This window comes from Arachis hypogaea, chromosome 3 (assembly GCF_003086295.3).
Source record: "Arachis hypogaea cultivar Tifrunner chromosome 3, arahy.Tifrunner.gnm2.J5K5, whole genome shotgun sequence".
Classification (NCBI taxonomy): Eukaryota; Viridiplantae; Streptophyta; class Magnoliopsida; order Fabales; family Fabaceae; genus Arachis; species Arachis hypogaea.
The window spans coordinates 11,206,572-11,231,283 of NC_092038.1; the positions used below are offsets into that span (position 1 = coordinate 11,206,572).

A 24,712-nucleotide genomic window follows, 5' to 3' on the forward strand; every position below is an offset into this window, starting at 1 on the left:
ATTTTATAACATAATCAAGGCTTGATCTGGTAATTTTTTTATATAATTTTTATTTTTTGATAAAGAGGACAAGAAATATATGTTCAAAATTTAACATGTAGTTCTTTTTCTAAGCCTGGATCCCGCAAAAAGGTACGGTGCGGTGGGTATATAACAAGAATTTTGTTTGATAGACAATGACTTTTGTAAATAATGTGAATGTTGGTTTTAAAATTGGCCCAATAAAATAAAAATACAATACACCATAAATTATTCACCTAAATCTTAATATTAGAATAAGTATTCGTACATCTAGTGAATTGAACATTATATTTGATATATTCATTATTCATATTATCTAATATTTTTATTATCTACTTATACTTTTCTATATAGCAATACCTATTGAACGAGATGAGATAGACTTAATTAATTATGAGGGAAAAATGATCCGCCTACATTGTTGAATTTATTTGCTCTCCATCTTTAAAGCATGTTAAATAAATTGTATACCCATTTGCCCAAGATGCATGCAAAGTATATTGGTTAGTTGTTGTTGAGACCAATTCGCTTAACTAAAGAAATCGCCAAACTTAGTTATCCTTAGTTAACACATGTAGTACACAGTTGACGAGTCACACAAATTCCTCATATGAACTACTCTACAAGTATATATATATCTAAAAGATCGATCTTGCTCTATTATCTCTCTTAACTTGAAAAACGCAAAGAAGATGGAGAATAGTGCAGAAGATGCTGAGATTGTGATAATAGGAGGTGGTATATGCGGGCTTGCAACAGCACTTGCCCTTCATAGGTTATTGTCCATCCCTAATAATAAACTTAAATGATCTTTATTTCATGACCTTTAATTTAATTATTATTAACTACATGCAGGAAGGGAATCAGGAGTTTGGTGTTAGAGAGATCAGACAAGTTGCGAGCTACAGGAGCAGCTATAATTATGCAGGCAAATGGCTGGCATGCACTTGATCAGCTTGGCGTTGCTTCATCTCTTAGACACACTGCCATTCCAATACAACGGTATGTATGTGTAATCAAAACTCACGTATAATGATTTTTATGCAAAGGTGATAGTTGAAAACTGTTAAATAATTTTGATAAATTTAATTAAATTAACATTTAATAATTTTTTACTATCATCTTTACATGAAAATAACTATATGTGAGCTTTCACCAATATGTATATATATTTCTTCTAACTCATAGCTTTATAATACAAATGAATAAACATATGTCTTATATGCCTTGAAAAAATATCATACTAAAAATAAATATTAAGAGCAGGTGTTTTGGCCTTTTGGGGTAATTGACAAGTATGACTAAGTTTAGATAATTAATTTTTAATTAATTAATATTAGTTATTTTTTATTATAAAATTATTTTTAAATTTATTTTTTTAAATATTTAGGATTTAGAATTTAGAAATAGTATTTAAGATTTTGAATTAAAATTTAAGATTTATAATTTAAAATAAAAAATAATTTTAAAAAATCAGTTAAAAAAATTGATTCCCTTAGCTTGTTGAACTCAATAAATATAGGACACCATAAATATAAGTGAGATAGTACTGTTCATCACTTCTAACATTTAATTGAATGTGAACTAAGGTTATACTAATCTAAGAAATTTGTTAACTATTGTTAATTACGAATATAGAAAGAAATTTTTTAATAATTTAATATTATAGTAATTAAAAATTTATTTATGATTTTCTTGATCAATATTCTTAGCTAAATTAAACTCAAACCCAGGATTATTTTGGAATGACGAGGAATGGTCTAACTTGTTATTGGTCATCGCCACGACCATCAAATTGCTGAGTATATATATTTTTATTTTTGAAGATTTCAAATTGTACCAAAATAAACCCAAAGAAAATTATACATATATATACTAAAAGTGCTAGTACTCAGCTGATTGATCAACTTACTAAATATATACGTATAATTTCAGGGGGAAAACGATATTGCTTAGCGAGGCAGAAGAGGAAAAGGAAACACCTTTGGGGTGAGTTGAGTTGTATACTCAAAATTAGTAACAGAAAGCAGAGTAGTCTCGTTGTTAATTAACATGATTATATATGGGAAAAAACAATATTTTTACCTATGAAAATTACAAACGCGTTGATAAAATTATCTAATAAGATCAAAATAAATTTGTTGTTAATAAACAGAACTAGTAAAGAATTTCGGTGTTTAAAGCGTGCTGATCTAATCAAAGCCATGGCCAATAACTTGCCGGTAGGAACTATACGCACGAGCTGTCAAGTGCTTTCCATTAAATTAGATCCTGTCACACATTTTCAACACCTTATGCTTAGCAATGGTACAATCCTTCAAGCCAAGGTATATATTTATAACTTTCTTTGACTTTGACTTTAACTTTAACTTTGACTTTTCACGTTCCTTATTTAAAATTTAAAAATCATAGTATGTATGTATAATGATAAAAGATACAAAATTGCATGTTAATAAATTTTTGTCAATAATTAACAACATATTAAATTGGATTTGTTTGATTTATATTTTTATTATTTTTAATTTTAAAATTCTGTAGAGAATAAAATAAAATAAAGATGAAATTAAAAAATAAAATTTATTATTTTTAATATTTTTTATAAAATTTTAAAAACAAAAAACACTGAAATAAAAACATAAATTAAGCAGGTTTCGAATTTTAGACGTGTTATCAATTTCTACATATGCATGCGTATACAAATTGACCAAAAGTATTCATACATAAATTATCATTGACCACCCCTTCGTTAAGTATTACGTTAGTGAAAAAAGTCATAGTCACCTAACAAAATTAACTACACTTTATATTTGGAGAAGTTGAAAATGGAAGTTATTAGCAACTATACTTACTCAATTTGGGAAAAAAAATCAGTGCTGCATTGTCGTGCTTAGTCTGATATATATACATAAATAATGGGATGATGACTCAGCTAATTGTTGGTTGATCAACTAAGCATTTACTAACTTCTAAATATAGCTAACAACACTAAAACTAAATTAAATGACAAAATGAAGGTTTAATTACAATCTACTTAATATCTAATATTCCTCCTCAAGTTGAAAAAAAAAATATTAATAATTCACAACTTGTTGATTAAAAACTTGAATAAAGTTGGTTGGACAGACTTCGTTAAAAGATCTGCAACTTGATGAGCTTATTTCACATGAACCAATTTTATTGTGCCATCCTAAATTCTTTTTCGTGTGAAGTGACAATCTATTTCGATATATTTTGTGCACTCATAGAACGTAGAATTCTCAGCAATATATATATATGACTGCCTTGCTATCACAAAAAATGAACAGTAGCTCCAGTGGTGGAGCTTAAAAAATTTGTTTGGAAAACCAAAAATCTTAATAAAAAATTATATAATAATATTTATATTAAAATAAAATTTATAAATATAATTATTTTATTTTTAAATTTATTATTAATATGTAGAATTTTATATGATTAAGATTAATAAAAAATAATTCTGATTTTGATTAATAAAAAGTTTTGTTTAGATTAATAAGCTAATTTGATTTTAAATAAAAAATTAATTTAAAAAAATCAGTTTTTACATGAAAAAATTAGTTTTTGTACATAAAAATTTATTTTTATTTAAATTATATAAAATCAATTATAACATATAAATTATTTTTTAATATTTTAAAAAATTAATTTTATTTTTGATAATATTTATCTTTCAAAAGTCTCAAGATTAATTATTTTTATTACAAATTAAATAATATAATACAACAAAACAAAGTCTTAAATTTTTAATAAAATAAAAATATCAAAATTTATTAATATAAACAATGTTATACTATAATGGCATTAAATTTGTAAAGTTGATTTAAAAATAAAATAATAACTTTTTATTAATAACTGATATTAATACTAGTTATATTATATTTTTTATTATTCTAAAAATAAAATAATACATGAAACTATAGGAGAAGCTAAATATAATTTAGTGTTAATTCTATAATAATATTTAATTTGTAACATTGATTTAAAGATATGTCACTTGTTGATTTAAAGATATGCTATTTGTTATGTCAAATAGGATAGGATAAAAAGTTTGAAAGAATAATGGTGAAGACGAAAATGAAACTCAGATACATAAGTTAAAAGTATATCAATTTAATCAAACAAGCTAATTTTATTTTCTTTAAAGTAGAATTACTAATATTTTTACAAAAACTTTGGGGCCATGGCCCCTTATCCATACAAAACTCCGCCACTGGGTAGCTCTACTTTGACTTCAAGCTCTTTGAGCAACCTTGTAACCCACACAACCTCAGTAATAACATTTTTTTAAGGAAAAAGCTCAACACAACAAGGTGGAGCATATAAAATAATAAAGAACAATTCGACAACTCTAGTCATGACAACCCCTAGTTATCTTCGGCATTGCCATCAACAACCATAAGGTTCACCACCACTCCACTCATCGGAGAGCAAGAAGGATCTACTAATAATATCCACCACATGTGAGCTTTGATTCCTGAAAATTCTATCATTCCATTCTAGCCAAACTGTCCAGATAACAGCAAAGAAGCCAATCACCCACCTCCTCCTCTCACATCTTCTTGCTGCAGCATTCATCCAGCTTTCAAAGTGTTATTTGAGTGTACCAGGCATGATCCATTTCCTTTCAAGAGCGAATAGCCAAGCATACCACACTTGCCAGGAAATCTCAAAACCAGCAAACAAATGAAAAGCAGACTCCACAGACTTACCACATAAGACACATGTACGATCATTTGGGTTAATTACACCTAGTCTACACAGTCTGTCCTTAGTATTCACCCTCCCTACCAACACAAACCAAGAGAATAACTCGATCCTTGGTGGAACGAAACCCTTCCAAATTGCACTTGTGAAGCTATAGCTTGTTATTTCCTCCGGGAGAACCGCTTCCTGCAACACCTGCACAAATGAGTTAGTCGAATAAATACCAGATCTATCAAATTTTCAGACCACTCTATCCTCTCTCTCAGATGTTAGCTTAACAGATTGTAAAACCTGATGGAGTTGGTTTACTAGTGCCAACTCCCACTGAAAAAGCTCTCTCCTCCATTGAAAATTTCATATCCGTTCTAATCCATCCCAAAATTCGCAATCCCAAATAATAAAACCTTTGAAATTTGAGACCGAGAAAAGTCTTAGAAACAACTCTTTAAGAACACCGTGAGGTAACCAGGTATCCTCCCAGAATCGTACTATTTTGCCATTCTCTACATCCATATACAAACCCCTGATCATTTTTCTCTCACATGTAGCTCACTGATTTGTAACTGGCAAATATCCTTCCAAAGACCCCCTTGTAGGTACAGGCTGACCACACAGCATCTCATTCGGATTCGAGTTATTACAGGAGCAGACGACTTTCTTCCATAGGGGACAATCCTCTTTCGAGAACCTCCACCACCACTTAAAGAGCAAAGTTGTATTCCGAATTACTGCGTCTCCAATTCCCAAATCACCTGTTTTTTTTAGAGCCATCACCACTTCCCATTTTACTAGTTGTATCCCATTTCTCCCCTTCTCTTTACTCCACAAGAAGCGCCTTTGGAGTGAGATCAACTTCTCCGCTACCGCCTTCGGCATCTTGTATAGGCTAAGATAGTAGATAGGCAAACTATTCAGAACAGACTTAATAAGAACCAGCTTACCCGCTTTGTTTAGGGTCTTTGCTTTTCACAGACTTAACTTGGCTTCCACCTTATCAATCACCAGTTTTCAAGTCTTCACAAGCCTCGGATTTGCTCCAAGAGAAATGCCAAGATATCGGACTGGTAGAGACTCCTCCTTGCATCCCAGCAACTGACACATCTTACACGCCCAATGCCGATAACTATTAAGCGGAATGAAGCTAGACTTCTCAAAATTGATACTCAATCCCGACATTAGCCTAAAGCAACGTAACAATCGCTTGTAGTTCCTGGTAGTTTCTTCCTCAGTAGGACAGAAGAGAATGATATCATCTGCAAACTGTAAGTGCGACAGCTCAATGTTATCCCTTCCAACCAAAAGTAGATAGATGCGGCCATTCCTCACCGCCTCCCTGATCATCCTATGTAGCACATCAACAACTAGCACAAACAGAAACAGCGATAAAGGATCTCCTTGTCGTAGTCCCCTTTCCATCATGAAAGGCTTAGTGGGGGACCCATTTATCAAAATCGACATAGATGCAGAACAGACACACTCCTTAATCCACCCCCTCCATATATGGCTGAAGCCCATCTTCTACAAAACAATATCCACAAAGCTCCATTTGACCCCGTCGTATGCCTTTTGAAAATCAAGTTTAATAATCGCAGCTCTCTTCTTCCTAGCCTTCAGCCACTGTACAGTATCACAGGCTATCAATGCCCCATCATGAATTTTCCTGCCCTTCACAAATGCACTTTGTGTCTCTCCTACTAACCCTGACATGACCTTCCTCATTCTCCGAACCAATACCTTAGATATGACCTTATACACACAACCCACTATACTAATTTGCCTGAGGTCTTTTATTTCTTTAGCCCCAACAAACTTCGGCGCCAACACCACCCAAGTGATATTCGAATCTCTAGGTAACCTAGAAGACCGAAAAAAATCCAAGACTGCTCCAGTAAACTCCTTCCTAACTTCTTCCCAACACTTCTTGATGAAATTCATATTATATCTGTCACTTCATGGTGCTTTTGTTGACTCGCAATCCCATACTGCCTCCTTTATCTCTTCAACAGATGGCATCAACTCCAGTTCTGTTGCCTTTTCCACATCTATCTGCATTACTAACCCATCCCGAAAGCCTACGTTAGGTGACACCTCCTGTTGGTACAAGTCCTTGTAGAAATCTCTTATAGCCACCTTAATCCTGGCTTGATTCCTCACTACTCTTCCATGAGTCATTAAAGCATCAATCCGATTGTTCCTCCTTCGAGCTGAAGCTAAATTATGAAAGTACCGAGTATTTTTGTCCATATCCTTTGCATGCCTAGATCTTGACATCTGCTTCCAATGTACCTCCTTCCTGATATACCACCTCTTACAAGAGCTGACCAGTGCCTTCCTTCTTGCTTCCAAGGTTCCATCATGCACTCCATTACTGACCATATCGTCTACTTTCTTGATTTTCTCCTCAAACTTTTTAATCCTCATGTTCATAAACCCAAAATTCTCTCTATGCCATTTGCCCAAAGGAATCGTCATGGCCTTTAACTTGTCCAGGGACCGCACCTCCCCTAGACTTCTCCACTCCTCCTTTACCATCCTCAAGAACCCTTCATGAGTGAACCATGAATCAAGACTTCGAAAAGGTCTCGGCCCCCTTCCGACCCTTGCAGCTTCCATCACCACTGGGCAATGATCCAATAACCCTCTTGGACCACCTCGTAGCCTTGTATCGGGAAACTCTTCTAGCCATTCCAAAGTAACCAACATTCTATCAATGCGGCTACAAGATTGGCCCCTGAACTAGGTAAACAGGCGGTCAGATAAGTCTAAGTCCACTAGTTCCATATCCTGAATCCAAGATTTAAAGTCCCTGCCGACCCCGTCAAAGTAGTAGCCCCTTTTCGCTCTTCCACTTTAACAACCTCATTAAAGTCTCCCATAAAACAAAAAGGGACTTGACATAACCCAGATAAAAAGCTCAGCTCTTTCCACACAACCAGCTTTTCATTCCTAGTATGCGCACCATACACTAAACAAATAGCACAACGAAAACTACGCTTGATTAGCTCCCCCTCCATGCACAACCATCTATCCCCTTTATAACAGTTGCCTATCTTAAAAACCGTTTCGTCCCACATCAACAATAGACCGCCTGAAGCACCTTTCACCCTGACATACTCCCATCCTATCGCATCATTTTCCCACAGTTGCACAATATCAAATTTAGTTACTACCTCTCTTTTAGTTTCTACCAGGCCTAACATATGTATATTAAAATTTCGCCTAAAGGTTTTCACCATACTCAATTTTTCAACTCCCGCCAACCCCCCTAACATTCCAAGAGCTAAAAATCATTTAAAACTAGCTATACACACCTTACTCCAATTTTTTGGGCGACTTCTTCTAGCTTTCTCCTTTTGCTTTGCTTATCTTTTCTTCCGGGCTATTGCCTCATTCTGTGCCTGTAGTACTGCCATAATATCATCTTCCTCATTGTACTGAACCGCTCCAGATTCAACTGCCAGGTCCCAAGCCTTCCTGTTCTCTTGCATGTCATTCTCATGTTCATTTGCAGACTCTTCCGTGCCGGTATCACTGTCAGCATCCAGTGTTGCATCCCTCAGGTCCTCTGGCTCTCCCCTTGCACCATCCTCCTTTACCTCTGCCATTACTGCCAGACCTTGGCCTTCCAAACTGTCCGATCCTTTAATCAGTCGAACCCTTTTCGAATATTTTTTGTACGGACCGCAACTTGTCTTTATCCCCTCCCCTGCCAAATCACAACCCCGTTCCCCCTTCTGCATGTCGACGAGCTCAAGAGGACCCACCAACCCATACGAGACCCCCCTCTCAGCCTCGCCATCTCCAAGCCACCATCAATATGCTGCGTCCTTGCCGCACTCGACCCACCAGATTCATCACCACACCCTACTACGTCATTCAATTCGCGTCGCGCCCCACTCGCAGCTGTACTTTCCCTGTACGTACTGCTGATCTCAGCCCTAGGAGCCCTACAATAACTTCCATAGTCCCAGGATAAGGTTCGACCTGAATTTTCTTCCGTAATATTAGGTAGCAATCATACACCGTCAGCCGTTGTCTCTTTAAATCCCTTGATTGTTGTCGTTGCCATTTTAGAATTCAAAAATTTGGTACTCCATTCATTCAAAATCTCTGGGTGTATTACCATTCTGCCCTTCTGCTGTTCTTCATCCCTTGCCACCATGACAACCATCTCCGCCTCCGCTTCCCGTCCCACTACCTGCACGTGACTACATTCCCCAGCATCATAGGCGCTGCCGAGCATGGGCCCACGATTGCTGGCCACGACCTCCTTCAACGTACAACCCGATAAGGCCCAAGCATTACTTCCCGCCTCCTTAACCACCACATCAAACCCAACCGTGCCTACAACGAGATGGATTCTTTCACTAATGGCGCCAAGCCGAAACGTATCAATTAGCACACGCCCCACGCTAAATGACATAAGAGAAATTATCGCAGTATCACATGACACCATCTCACCCCTCTGTTCACCAATCATACGGAACGTAGTGTCTGACCAAACATGTAGAGGGACCCCAACGCACTCCAGCAAAACTCTTCTCTTATCACATCGTTCAGCCTCATTCCATCGTCTAACACTACTGAAGAACGTTAAAAGACTATCTAGTTTCAGAGCAAGAGCCTATTCCACACTACGAAGGCTATCGAAAACTAATAAAGCTTTATACGTCTCCATCTCGCAAATCTTTACCACATTAGACCAATTCGTCCGAGCTGTTGCAGTCAACAAATGAAAATCTATAGTAGAAGTTGTCATCCCAATAATACTCCTATTTAGCCAATCCAAATTAGTGGTATCCGCAGAGACCCAAATTTCCTTTACCGATGAGTCCCCTATATGATTACAAGCCTATGCGTCGTCCACAAGATAATAAGGTTTGCTACCAATAATCCCACAAGTAGCCTCCCCAATATCTGCGCGCCTCCTTTCATATACTTACTCTTCATCCTGTCCGGGGGATTTTCCATCATCAGCCCTACTGTCCATCGCATTCCTTCTCGTACCTCTGGTGTCTACCGCAGTCTTTCCCTTGGAGGTATCCCTCTTGTACTTAGCCTCCCTTACAAAAATCACCTTTCCGTCGTAGCCGCATGGAATTCATTTCTGAGACCGCCCCTCCCTTCGTAGTGTACCTGATGAACGCAAAAAGGTATACATCACCATTTCTCATTTTCCTTGAGAGATAGATGTCATTGATCCTCCCCGTCCATGAAAATAACTGAAACAATTCATACTTCGATATATCTCCCGGTAGCCTATCCACAAAGATGGTGAAAGAATCTTGTTCCAATCTAACATACTCTTCTCGGTTCCAAACCCTAGGATACTTGGTTTGAGGTTGTAGTTGACGAGTCCTACCCCGCCCGGTGTTTCCCCAATTCCCTCTCGAGAAAGAGACTGTATCCTGTTTCTTAGATTTTCAAAAAATCACCTAAGAACACGCAATAACTGGTTGTGGACCTTTTTGTTTCACCACAACTTTCCCAATCAACATTACCATAAGTCTTGACGGTCAAAGGTGATAATGATGAAAATAACAATCCTTGGCCTAGAACAGCTTTCAAGTAGCGCAATACATGGTGTACCGCATCCAAATGTGTAGTTTTTGGAGTAGATATGTATTGGCTGAGCTTATTCACTTTGATCTAGATATAGTGAGATAAAGCAGCCTACTAATAATCAGCCTTCTATAATGTCTTGTATCCTCAAACAATTCACTATTTGAGGCATTCAATTTTACATTAGGGTCAAATGGCAATGAAACAGGTTTGCAATATGAGAATTCAGTATCGTCCAATAGGGATCGGACATAATTTCTTTGAGAAAGAGATATATCTTCTTTAGATCTTGCAATTTCTTAACTAAGAAAATACTTGAGAGGACCTAGTACCTTGAGTTTGAATAGATTTTGCAGTATTTGATGTATTTGAGCAATGACTTCTTCATCTTTGCTTGCCACTATGATGTCATCAACATAAACCAATACTATTACAAGTTTCTTAATTGTGCCTCGATGAAATAAAGAATAATCAAATTTTGATTGGATGAATCCAGCTCCAACTAGTGCAGTGGAGAATTTTGTGAACCATTACCTTGATGCTTGCCTTAAACTGTATATCAACTTGTTTAACTTGCACACTAGCTTCCCAATTTGCTCTCCCTTGTTTAACTTGCACATTAGCTTCCTTGATCGGCGGAGCTGTATCATCTTCCTTCGATGGCAGAATCGTACCATCTACGAATATGAGCTTATTCTTTCTATTGAGGGCCATTTCCATCCATCATTTTCAAGAAAGAAAGTTATCTCCAGTGAGGACTTGCGAGACCAGTGCAAGGTTCGGCTGATCGAAGGAAAGGATCGGTTTCATCAATTGCCGCCATTAAATAAAGAACACGCAAGAAATAGAATAATCTTTGTGGGAGAGAAGAAAATGGAGAAGAAAGAAGATTAAAGAAAGAATTAGAAGAAATGAGGAGAAGGATCGAAAAGATCAAAGAAGGACAAAGAGAAAGTTTGAATATTCTTCTGATATCATATTAGCAACTGTATTTGCTTAATTTGGGAAAAAAATCAGTTCTGCATTGTAGTGCTTAATCAAATGCAGTAGAAGCAGAATAGAATTATTTGCAAGGAGAGTTGTAAAAAAGTGAAGTTTTATAGAAAAATAAAGAGATATTTTATTTTTGTCTACTTTAGTGTAGAATCAAAAATAGAGAAGATAGTAGAGAATAACACACAAATATATCGTAGTTCAGCTATCCAATACAATATAGTCTACATCCAGTCTCCATCACAACTATGATGAAATTTCACTATCTTTTCAACAGATTACAATCACCAATTCTCCCTAGGATCTACCCAATACAATTTGGGATAAGTCTAGATTCTAGCCTAACTTGAACTTGAAATAACTTGTAAGGGAATTTCTTCAGGATCATGACCACAAAACAAAAATACATACAAAATATTTTTGAAATAACTTAGACTTTTTCTCTAAGTCTAGCTCATTATCTTTTTTCACTCATTTATTTTTCTTACAAATCTCACTATTTTATCTTTTACCAATGAAACTCAGACAGACTAAATTGAGAAAAAGAATTATAAAATAGAAACCATGAAGGAAAAAAATTAATAGCCTAGTGAGCTATGGGAATCGAAACTAGTTCTCTCACTCTTTGCCCCAATCTTTGGCCGTTCACCCTTATTATAGAAGAGTGAAGCTTCCTAGGCTTGAAACCTTGCTTCAGCACATGTTGGTTTTTCTTCTCCCAAGATCAGAATCAGCAGCGACGTTCACAGAAGTGAGAGAGAGAGAGAGAGAGAGAGAGAGCAGAAGGAGTAACATACAACCATACATTTCTCTTTCATCCTTTTTCTTCATGCTTCTTAAATCTGGGCCATGCATCTTTTCTTTGACCCCAAGTTTGTTTCTTTACTGTTGATAAGCAGTAGAATACTATTGACTTCATTTTCTTCATTTTTTAAAACAGTGCTTGTAACTCAGAGGATTTCTTCAACATTTTTTGATGAAGCACAAATGGAGAAATCTTTTTTTGTGATTCTCTGCTTGGATGAGATCTTCCCTCTTGTTGTAGTCCATTTTCTTTCTCTTCTTAGAAACTAGCTTTTTGTTCTTTATTGTGCCCTAACTCTAAAAATTTTTCAATCTTTTTTTTTTGCTTCAGAGTGATGTGATGTAAAAGAATGAGATGAGAGAAAAGAGAGAATTTTAATTCGGTGGGTAACAGTGTTCGAATGAAATGAAAACCAAGCTCATGAGTGTGAGTTTTGGTTATGGACCATCGTATAGGCTTTTGTTTGATTATGAGCCAATTTGTTTTTATACTTTTATCTTGTTAAGGGCCCGTTTTTGTTTTAGATGAGAAGCATCTGAGCTGAAAACAAATGAACATTGGGCCTTGAGTGTGTGTGTGAGCCAGATTCCATATGGCTTAAATTATTATTTCTTGGTCAGTTTCAATTTATTTTGTTTTTTGCACACTAAATAAAATTAATTACACAAATAATTTAATATTAATTCAATAATATTTAATCATCATTTTAATTATAATTTAGTTCACTAAACTCAACAAAATATATATATATATATATATATATATATATATATATATATATATATATATAAAATGGGATGATGACTCACATAATACTAAGCATTTACTAACTTCTAAATATAGCTAACAACACTAAAACTAAGTTAAATGACTAAATGAAGGTTTAATTACAATCTACTTAATATCTAATAGAAGTGTAATAGGATAATTGACAAGTAACAAATTTATGTGACTACAATTAGTAACATTATATTGTATCTCTGTTTTTACATGGAGGCTGTTATTGGATGCGACGGGGTGAATTCTATAGTTGCAAGCATGATTGGTTTGCGGCCAGTGAGGTTCTTGCTCCTCTCAACTTGCGTTGCACGAGGCTTCACATATTATCCTGATGGTCATCAATTTGGTGCTGAGTTTGTTATGATAATCAAAGATCAAGTTCGACTTGGAAGGGTTCCAGTGTCTTATAACCTCGTTTACTGGTTCGTCACAAGGCCCTGGACTAATCAAGGTCATTACTTTCATCTAATCACCCTACCCCTATCTTTTTATTGGATCTTATTAATGTATTTTAAGAACTCATTTTAAGAGTATTATAAAAAATATTTTATCAAAGTAATTTATATAAAAATATTTTTTATATAAAAATCTAAATAATTTTTATTATTATATTATTTAAATATGTTTTAGAATACAAAATAACTAAATTTTTTTCATTTGTTTGTTTAAGAAAGCTTCAAATATTAGGTGAATGAGTAAAAATTAAGAGAAGAAAAGAAGAATTTCAAAAATATGAGAAATATTAGTTGAAAAGTTTATTTTGTATATTTTCTTAAAACAATTAACCTTTATTTCTCAATTTAATTATTCGATTAAAACAAAAATAAAGATATATTATAAGAATGTACTTATTATAAGAATAATAATATTTACCTAATAATTTTCGGTCTATACAAATAATTGAATTAAACTTAAAATAAAAAATTATTTTTGTCTTAATATTTTGATTAAATTCTAATTTTATTTTTAATAATTGAAATTAATTTTTTTTAGTATTTTATTTCATCTTATTTCAAAATTCTTTGTACAAAAATAAAATATTTTAATATTAAAAATATAATTAAAATTTAATCCAAATAATAAAGGCTAAAATAATTTTTTATCCAACAAAAATATAACTTTTCTATTTTCTAGGTATGAAATTAACAGTTTTATTAAAATTTGTCCAACACTTAATAAACAAAAAGAAAGTAAACAATCTTATACTACTAGATATAATCTTACACCATTAAAAATACTAATAATAACTAATTAATGACTACAAATTATAAAACTTGTTTGCCTAACACTTCTCTTCTAGGTTAGCTCTATCTTTTGTTATGTCTTTGTAATTTCTATTTCAAGACTCCTACTTATAAGTTATAACACAACAATTTTGACGATTTTGGATCGGAGGAGAACTAATAATCATGTTTGATCCCATAAAAACAGATTCAACCATTTCAAAAAACCCAGTTCTTATGAGACAATCTTTAATGGATTCACTGAAGGATTTCCCGGCACACACAACGGAGATGATAAGAAATTGTGATATGAACATGTTGCATCTCACGGACTTGAAGTACCGTCCCCCATGGGACTTACTTCTTGACAACTTCAGGAGAGGGACAGTGACGGTGGCCGGCGACGCCATGCACGGCACAGGGCCATTCATTGCACAGGGTGGCGCAGCATCCATAGAAGATGCAATTGTTCTAGCTAGATTCCTGGCAAAAAAGATGCACAATAATGATGCTAATAAGAGAGTGCAAGTAGAAGATAATACTCTCATAGAGGAAGCATTTGATGAATATGTGAAAGAAAGGAGGATGAGAATTTTTTGGCTCTCTTTAAATTCTTTCCTTATTGGGAAGAAGCTTGATGCGCAATCCCTCATGGTGAAAGTGACTATCCTTGCCCTCATTGTTGTTCTATTTAGAGATCCCGATTGGCATATCCACTATCAGTGTGGAACTCTATGACAAGAAGAAGATTTAAGGTTGTGTTTGGTTAGAGTATTTTAAAATTTTAAAGCATTTGGAATGTTATATAATTACATTTTCATAATTTAATTATATGTAATTTTAAAATGTTTTGTTTGTATATATGTATAACAAGATAATTAAGTGAATGAGATATACATGACAAGTTTAAAATAAATGATTTCTTTTTACAATTCTGTTAGGGAATCAAGAGGGGGTTCATCCAATTCCTGCCAATTTTTTAATGGGCTGGATCTCAAAACTCATCTTAATAAAAATAAGTCAATATACATGGATGTTTCTTCTGCTAAAGATTAGAATGTTTCTTTTCATACTAAATGGATGTTCTTTTATATATTTTTTGAATTTTTTTATTACAAATGTGAATGTTTTTATTTCTTTAACAATTTCATAGTTTTTTTTTAAATTTTATAGATATCTAATTATTTTTGTCAAAATATAACTGAATATTTCTTTTGTTAAGCATTAGAATATTTTTTCATATTAAATGAATTTTTTTATATTTCTGTAATTGTTCAAGAATAATTCGTACTCTACCACTCTTTCCTTAAATAATTCCTGAAGCTGAATCAAGTGCAAAGCAGAGACCGATTGAATGTGATGGAATCGCGATTTGACCGATTCAAAGGGAGATTGGATGTAATAGAATCGTGATTTGACTGATTTAACGGTGTGTATTTCTGAAACTAATTAACTGGTGACTACAGGAGAAAGAAAATAGCTACTGCATTGTTGAAAGCGTGTGACAAACTTTCCATTTCGTGGGGTCATGAGTTTCTTGCACTTCTGGCTTATGAAGAATGATCTTGGTGCACGCAAAATTATACACAAATGCAGGATACCATGTTGTGTCTAGAGATCCACCATGGACAAGTAATTGGATTGGACGAAAATGTCGTATTCTTATGAAAAGGGCAGAGAGGGCTCTGACGGTGAGAAAGAGGGGTGTGTGTGGTTGTTGGAGGTGGGTAAGTTAATGTGGGAGAAAAAAAGAAGGTTTTTATAGGTTTTAATTAGGTTTACTTAATTGGTTTTAAATTTTTTAAATTTTGAATTTAAAAAATTTAAAATTAATTATTAATAATTATAATTAATTAAATTGTTCAAGTTTTGCCTGGTTAGACATTTAGTTTCTTATACTTTTCTTTCTTTTTATTGTCAATAAGTTTAAAAGTGGGTAATTCCCGTAGACAAATCAATTGAGGGAAAAAATTACATAAATGTCTTAAAGTGAGACTGGTTATATGTATATATTATTTCCATATTTTTGTAAATCGAATTCAATTAATTCGATTTATACTTTCTCAATGTAAATCGAATAAATTAGATTCGAATTACCAGGCTCAGTACTAAATCGAAATAAGTAGATTTGATTTAGTAGTGATACTCTTCTGAAGCCCAACCTATAGTAAATTGAAACAATTGAATTCGATTTATAGACTATAATAAATCAAATAAATTGAATTTGATTTATAGTTGACGAAGCCTTAGGTAAATCGAATTAAGTAGATTTGATTTAGTCTTCGTATACTATATATATAGAATTTGAATTAGCTTGTTTCAAATTACAACCACAATTTTCTCCTCTTCCAACAACCCATGTGAGAGAGAAAAGTGAGGTCCCAACACGACAAGATTTAAAACTGCGGATATGGAAGATGACCCCGATCGTATCTACTGTTTGGATGGAGTTGCTCATATTGCTGGTAGCATCAATGAAAAAGTTAGTAAAGGAAATTTTTTTCTTCAAGATAGATTAGAAATGTTAGTAATATTAAGTCGCTTAGAGTATTTGATTAAAATCGTTAGTTAAAATTTTTAAACTTAGGTATAAATGTTAGTTAGAGTAATGACTTAGAATTATGTTAGAATTTTGAAACTACAAATGTGAATTAGAGTAGTGATTAGAAATTTTGTTAGAATTTTTAAATTATAAATGTTAAAATGACTAGTGACTAGAAGTTTTCTTAGAAATGGGTTCTATCAATACTAATCAGCGGCTTACAATGTCTAAATACATCGATACACAGTGGGAACAACTAAAAAAGCTGGTGGAAATAAGTTGATGACTCGTCAACCTGGCCTCCAAGTCGAACAGGACTCGTCTTCATATTACAATACTACCTGGCTTGTTATCTGGACACCAAATACTCATATTGACAATTCATTGTAGGACTCTTTTCAATTCCCATAAATCTGCACAATAGTTTTCTGCTTAGCCAACCAAACCCTCCTGTAAATCGGTCTAAATCCAAAATATACTTCTGTCGCATTCTGCAGTACATTGGTCGACACAACCGCATCAACTCTGATTATAGGAAGGATGAAAGCAGATATCACATGACAATCAAACTTCCTGTGATCACTAGAGATCGACGTGGTCAAATATGTGTGAGGTCCATTATATTGTCTTACCTCCCAAATATTCTTCCGCTGGCAAAGAGTGATCCAAATCAATCATATGCAACCGTTTCCAAACTCCTTACACTTTTCTTAGTACTTGACATGATCTGATTCCAGCATTCTATACTCAACCCCACAACAGATGCTATAAGTCTTCACACATAAGACGACTTTTTCTTTATTCTGAAATTACTGATCAACTTGAAACTCAACTAGACTTGCTTTATTCTGTGAATCTCAGGCCCCAAATTCGGATTCTATATCCGGGAACCTACGTTGTGTCATGGCCTCCAAGTCTAAAGTCAAAAGTGTCGGGGGTATTGCTGAGTTTTCGACTAGAATACTTCTCCCTAGAGCATCATCGCTATCCTCATCAATCATGGCGAGCTCTACATCATCGTCATCACTTAGTACATCTTTCATGGTATCCGAAATATCGATTATCACCTATTTCTCCATTTTCATCGCGGTTTAATTAGATCAGCTGCAAAAGACGGAGATGTCACCAAAACCGCCGCATGTGCAATTACAGATACAGATGAAGAAGCAACAACAGGGGTTGAATTAGAGGTTGCTGCCATTATTACTGATTGATGATTCCGATTCAATCCTCCTGAATTAGAGACCACATCCCCAAACTTGGCAATTAATTCATGGGTTCTCACCTCGAAAAACTGATGATAACAGTGAAACAAAACTTGCAAATCATCATTACTGTCTATTACAAAGGAGTCGTACTTTATCCCATCTCGAACAACAGAAATCAGAATTTTATAAAATAACATCTCCGTCCATCTCATGCCATGCAGCCCAGTTTTTGGCTTATAGTATTTTGAAACTAAAAAAAATTCGTATAATATTTGATAAAGACACTCAACGGATCCTTATAAGCTAAGTAAATTTTATTTCCTCTCGTATTTTTTTCTTAATCGTCCCTCTGTAGTGTACAAAAACTAAAAAATTATCTTTACTAGCCATGGTGAATTCCACTTTAATAAACACCTAACGTTCTAATTATATTTATATAGAATATATTCTTTAGTAAATCAAATTAATTTAATTTAATTTATACAGTTGCAGTCATGTATTAATAAATCGAATCAATTAGATTCGATTTAGTTTGGGTGCATCAAACGAAGTAAATCAAAACAACTTGTTTTAAATTATGTCACGAACACTCCTCCTTATATAGTAAATCTAATTAAATGGATTCGATTTATATAGACTTGTTATAACACTAGCTAAATCGAATAAGACGGATTCGATTTACATAGACTTCTTGTAAGCCGAATTAAATAGCTTCAATTTACATAATTGTATTGTTAAAACGAGACATATATGTAAATTATTTTGTTTTAAGACGTTAGTATAATATTGGAAGCCATTGATTTGTTTATGTCATTTATCCTTTAAAAATAATGATAAGGAATTTGAGATTTTTTTTATAAGAAAGTATTTTAAATTTTTTTATTTTGAAGTAAATAAATTATCTCATCAAGATGTTTAGAGTTTATAAAAGGTAATTATATATATGAAGATAGTTAAAAAATTTTATGTGAAAATATAAGGGTAATATTGGCATCTATTATATTACGGTTCAACTAAAAAATCGACTTATCTTTTAGGAATGACAATGAGTCCCAATGAGGTGGGAACATACCTGATATCTCCCTCGCCCCATCACCATAATCTTTCTTTCGTTCCTGTCCTGTCCTTGATACGGGTAACAGGCATCCCATATCCGTCGGGAATTTAGATATCCACAGATATCCACGAATTTAACAAATTAATAATTGAACACAGAAAATTAACAATTGAATAAATCCTAAATTTCCAAATAAAAATTCAATAACAATTGTCCAAACAAAGATAAAACTCGAAAGATTAACAATTTTAAACAATTTCAAATACAGAAAATTAATAATTGAACAAATTTTAAATTTATAAATAAAAATTCAACAATAATTGCACAAATAAAGATACAAACTCAAAAGATTAACAATTTCAAACATTGAACAAATTCTAAACCCCAAATATTGAAAATAAAAAAACTCAAAAGAAACTAATTAAAGAAAGGGACTTATTAATGTGGCGGCGACGACGAGGCTGCAGGAGGCAGCAACGATGAGCGGCGAAGAGGATGTTGGAGGCGACTACAACTGTGCTGATGGTGGTGACGATGTTGTTGGAGGCGACAACAACCAGAAAAACTGATTAGGAGGTTGCAATGATAATAAACGAGCATGAAACAAGAGGCAATGAGTGAGAGTGCGGTGATTTGCAATGTGAATGAATGAGAGAGGCGGTGATCAAAGATGAGACTTGTAAGCGGCGGAAAAACAGAGAATTTTGGAGTGGTTGGCGAGGTGACGAAGCGAGAAAAAAACGGCAATAACATTGTTGTTGGAGACAAGAAACGGAACTGAAGGCAGAGGAAGAAGGAAGTAACTAAGTCAAAGTAAGACTGCTAAGTGAGAGAGAGTGAATTTGAAGTGAAACTAAAATCTAGGATAAAATATTAGAATTTTTAATTATATATATATATCGATATTTATATAATTTTATATTTGCAGGTATTATACTGATGCTTACGGAGCAAATATCTTTTCTCTTGCCCCTACTTCATTTATTAGACGGATATTCGTCCCATCATCCGCAAGAACAAAATGCTTTCCATATTTATTTTTTGACAGATAAATTTCCGCAAATATATACTCAGTCAAAAAAATTGTCATTTTTATTATCTTTAAAGAACAATTGTTGTAATAGAAAAAAAAATTGGTTGGTTTAGTTTGATTCAGATAAATCATTCTATGGAAACAAACTTTTATTGAACATGCGCGTGCATCTTTCATTTAAAGACAATTCTAATAATTTTCAATTGAATTTGTCTGTTCATAAAATGTTTTTTTATTAATATCCGAAAAAACCATTTTTTGTTAAAAGATTTGACATGCTCTTTACCGAAACAAAATTCTCAATATATAGTAAAAATTAGTAATTAAATTAATTATTTTATATTTATATTAATTTATATATTTTTTAACTAAATAATCAACCATTAAAACGATCAATCATATCATAGTAAAATAATTAAAATTATTTGTAGTAGTATAATGAACTTTTTCAAAAAAATATCAAATATATATTTTTATATTCGTGATTAATTGATAATTGATTTTTAGTGTATACGTAAAATGATTAAATATATTTTCTCTTTTTAATAATTCATGTAAATACAGTTTAATTGTATTTCTTCTGTAATAATAATGAATATTGGTACCAAGTTATTAATGTTGATCCAAGCTAAGAAAAAAGTCATGCAAGTTGCATAAAGTACAATTAAATCTTTGACTGGACATATTTATAGTGAATACTATAATTAACATCAATAACCATGTATTGCACTTGCATGCAATTGCAACTGCATTTTCCAATTGACTCTATGGGTACTAAACAAACAATAATATCGAATCGAAAAATAAAAACATAGAGATAACAATCTTCAATAATCTGTATCAAAATATATATAAATGTCTTTCTTTGTTTCTCCCCGTATTTAATTAAATGGTTAATTAGAGGCAAAGATCGAACTCTTATTTATCTTCAATCATGGAGGAAGTTATTGTTTTCCATAGCCCCAGAAATCCATCTCTCCCCTCAAAGAAAGCTGGTTAATCTGGTGTGGATTTGCATCTTCAAACCTAATCCCTTTGTTGGCTGAATCTTCATTTCCAAGGTTCCCGGTTACAAGCCTATCAAGCACACCCCATTCATTCATTCCTTCTCCTCCTCCTCTTGTGGCCGCGGCGGCGCCCATTTCCTGGGCTTGTTCACATGATCCAACCTCCATACCAGGCTCGGAAACCTGCTGGTACCTCAGACCCTCGCTGCCACCGCTATCGCAGTCTCTAGGGTTAGTCATGAGCTGCTTAGCGATGACAGGAGGGTCTGAGGGAAGCGCGGGTGTATAAGAGTAGTCATAGACGATGGGCTTGTGGGCCTGGGGATGAAGAAGTGGTTGGGAGTGATGGAAGAGTGAATAGTGTGGGTTTTGCATGTGAGGATAGTGATGGAGACCGAGTTCGGGTTTATCGAGCTCATCAAAGCCTGAGGATGAAGACGATGGGTTCCCATTCCTAGGGTTTTGCTGTTGTTGGTGGTGATGCAGTAGGTAGTGGTTTTCCCTTTGCATGAAGGAACGAGCATTGGTGGCCGTTGAGTTGTTGAGTTGCTGGTCCGATGAGGTGTGTGTGGAGCCACCACCTCCTTCATTTCCAATCTTGAATAGGTTCTTCTTCTTGAACACCCTGCACACCACCCACCCATCTTCCTACAAAACAATATCAATAATATATAGTTAGATATCTAACTAGTCATTTAATTCACGAGAAAATGAGTTAGATATACATACGTTGGCATTTGCTTGAGGATCATTGGAATCTTCAAGGCGGTACTCGTGCATGATCCAATCAGTCTTCTGGCCATGAGGGGCTCTACCTTTGTAGAACACTAGTGTCTTTCTCATCCCAATCTTCTTGTAGGTGTTCCTTATGCACTTGTCTCTTCCCGTGGCTTTCCAGAACCCTGCGTTCGTTGCTCGGTTTGTCCTTGACCCTGTTGGGTACTTTCTATCCTTGTGGCTGAAGAAATACCACTCGTTTTGTGGTGTTGACCCTATTCTGCATCTTTCTGCATACATCATCATTTGTATTTCTATATAAATATATGATGTCTCTACATATATGCCGCCCTAGTAATTGTGCACAAGATTCGATTCGTGAACCTCCAACAAATCCAAGAGTATGATAAATCATACACGAAAATATATATATATATTAGTAGTAACTTAGGTGGTGAAAACTCATTCAAGTCGACTTTACGTGAAATTGATATATGAGAGCCGTTAGATGAAAATTTAGTCAAATTAATTAAATTATTTGACGGCTCTCAAGTATCAACTTCACGTGAAGTCGACTGCAACTGAGTTTCCATTGAGTGACATTTTCCTCATATCAAATTATACTACGAGGCAGTTATGCATCAAATTAAACAAAACAAATCAAATAATATATGCACCATGTGCTACTAATTCCATTATCTTATTCACGAACATATAAGCTTACAACAACTCATAATAAACCCTGTCATTCATCCACCATGTAGTAATAATTAAGAAATTTACGTTTCAAGATTAATTTCAGCAGATAGATCGGTGTTGGAAAACAATCCATCAATGCAAGTTATGTCATCTTGTTTATTATCATACTAGTTTATTATATAGTAAAAATCAATAATATGAATTGAGTAACGAAAACGGGAGATAAAGCAAGAATTAAGCTCAAAACTTAAAAGAAAAAAGGCCTTATTAGCTTAAGGGAATTAAAGAAAATTACATTAAGTTAATTTAATTACCTTGCAAGTCCCAAGGCTCCATCTTGTTGAGGTCGACCTCTCTAATAACATCCATGTCAAACTTCTGAAACGACACCTTCTTCTTCAAGTAGTAATGAAGCAATTCCTCATCAGTTGGATGAAATCGAAACCCCGGTGGCACACCACCGTTATTAGAAGAACCCATCAAGCTAGAATAATCACTTACTACTACTACTACTTAGCTGAAATTTAATTTGAACTTGGAAGGAAGGAAGGAAAGTGATAGATGATGATGGAGGCTAGCAATAAATTTTGTAGGTGGTGATTGAGGCATGGGACTTATATACCGTCATGGTTGTCAACGCCACGCACTGTATGTAACTATAGAGAAAGGGTTGACGGCCGGTGACTACGCCGACGGGAATGGTTAAAGCTACTTATCGTAAAAACCAAGTTTGCCCAAATGAATGTGACTATCTCTTACCTATATCTCTATCATTCTTATTTTTCTATTCTTAATTCTTTTCTCTTCTTAATCATACCTCCTCCCCCACTAGCGTATAAGGAGCGTAAGCTACACTCCCCTATCCGTATATTAGTCTACATTATTATTTTTCATAATAATAATTAAACATTCAGAAATTCATGTGCATGGAGTTGAATTGGATATAATTAACAAAAATATAATTTATTATTTTAAACCAATTACTTCGATCCGACTTTTTTATTAATTTAATTAATTTGTTACCAAATAATATTTATTTTAAACTGAATCGGTCTAATAACTAATTTTTTATCAAATTAAACTGACTGGTTATCAATAAGTTATAGTTCAAATGACATAATATAGTTTTTTTATACTCATCTAAGAGGTCGCAAATTCTAGTCTCTTTGTTTTTAGTACAAAAAAAAAAAAAACCAAACCTGATTGGTTTGATCTACAATTAATAATGCGAAAGATGAAAATAGGTGGTATATTTAATTTATTAGCAGAAATCAAAATATTAGAGTACAAATAATGGAGGGTATATATGGTGCAGCTATGACTATAGTTAATCTCAGTGCTTATGCTTAAAGGTAATGAATACATTTGCATGCCCTACTAATAATTTGACGACGATATGATTATTAACAGCAAAGCCGTTAATTAATAATGAAACTTAAATATCTTAAATTTAATTTGTTCGTGTGCACCATTATCAGAACCGTGCTTATGCGTAAAGGTATGATATATGATGTCTCGTTTCCCTATCTTGATATTATGTTAGCAGTAAATTAAACTTAATATGGTGGAATTTATGTTATCAGGGACCCGTGTGATTGTCCGAACTAATTATTACGTTAATGCGAACCTAAGGTATATAGAAGCAACATGCTTAATTTGTGGTTAAAGCTAACTTGGTCAAAACCCTCGGCTTTAGGATAATTTTCGATACTTCAAAGGAAGAGGGGTTCGTGCCCCAAATAAAACCCAACAATGACTGGAGAATATAGTACTATAGTACGGGGAGCTACCATGCAAAATCAAGGACATTGTATTTTTTATCTAAAGGTCAGCACCAACATTACGATGGCCACTATTATTCACATTATAACGATTTTTCATGCTAGCTATCACTACAAATCGGAGCGGCAGATAGCGGCGGTTAAAAATCCTTCGGATTGTATATGTTTACAATCATACCAGTATTAATGTATAGGGTATGTATATATATATATATCAAATGTGAAAAAGAATATGTATAATTTATGAACAATAACACCGAATAATAATAGGTGAATGCTATCATGTCTTCTATAAAATAAAGGGTAAATTATTTTCTGTAATTTATATAGTATCTATAATTATAATTAAATTGAATGTTAATCATAATAATTAGGTATATGTTCTCTATTTTTTTTCTCTTGTGTGATTATTTAAATTTAATTTAGTACCACTAGTCTATGACGGTGGTGGTGGCTGTCACTGCTGAAAAAATTTCTTTGCATTGAACTCACAAACCCATCAATAAGGTGCAAGTACATATTCAATTCATTACACATGGCAATATTTGTGCTAACGAGGTAC

At 33.9% G+C, this 24,712-nt stretch overlaps 2 protein-coding genes across 2 annotated transcripts; one reads left to right on the forward strand and one right to left on the reverse strand.

The window, feature by feature from the left end:
* Positions 1–551: 551 nt before the first annotated feature.
* Positions 552–15,022, forward strand: LOC112769552 (monooxygenase 1). The gene is made up of 6 exons (XM_025814061.3): positions 552–796; positions 877–1,023; positions 1,957–2,010; positions 2,177–2,348; positions 13,100–13,334; positions 14,315–15,022. Exons 1-6 carry the CDS (start codon positions 714–716, stop codon positions 14,842–14,844), a joined length of 1,221 nt encoding a protein of 406 aa, XP_025669846.1. The 5' UTR covers positions 552–713; the 3' UTR covers positions 14,845–15,022.
* Positions 15,023–20,608: 5,586 nt separating this feature from the next.
* LOC112789479 (protein BEARSKIN2) lies at positions 20,609–22,962 on the reverse strand. Its single transcript, XM_025831395.3, has 3 exons — positions 22,684–22,962; positions 21,683–21,960; positions 20,609–21,601 (listed from the first exon to the last, which is right to left on the reverse strand). The coding sequence occupies exons 1-3, from the start codon at positions 22,847–22,849 to the stop codon at positions 20,891–20,893; spliced, it is 1,155 nt and encodes a 384-aa protein (XP_025687180.1). The 5' UTR covers positions 22,850–22,962; the 3' UTR covers positions 20,609–20,890.
* Positions 22,963–24,712: the final 1,750 nt, after the last annotated feature.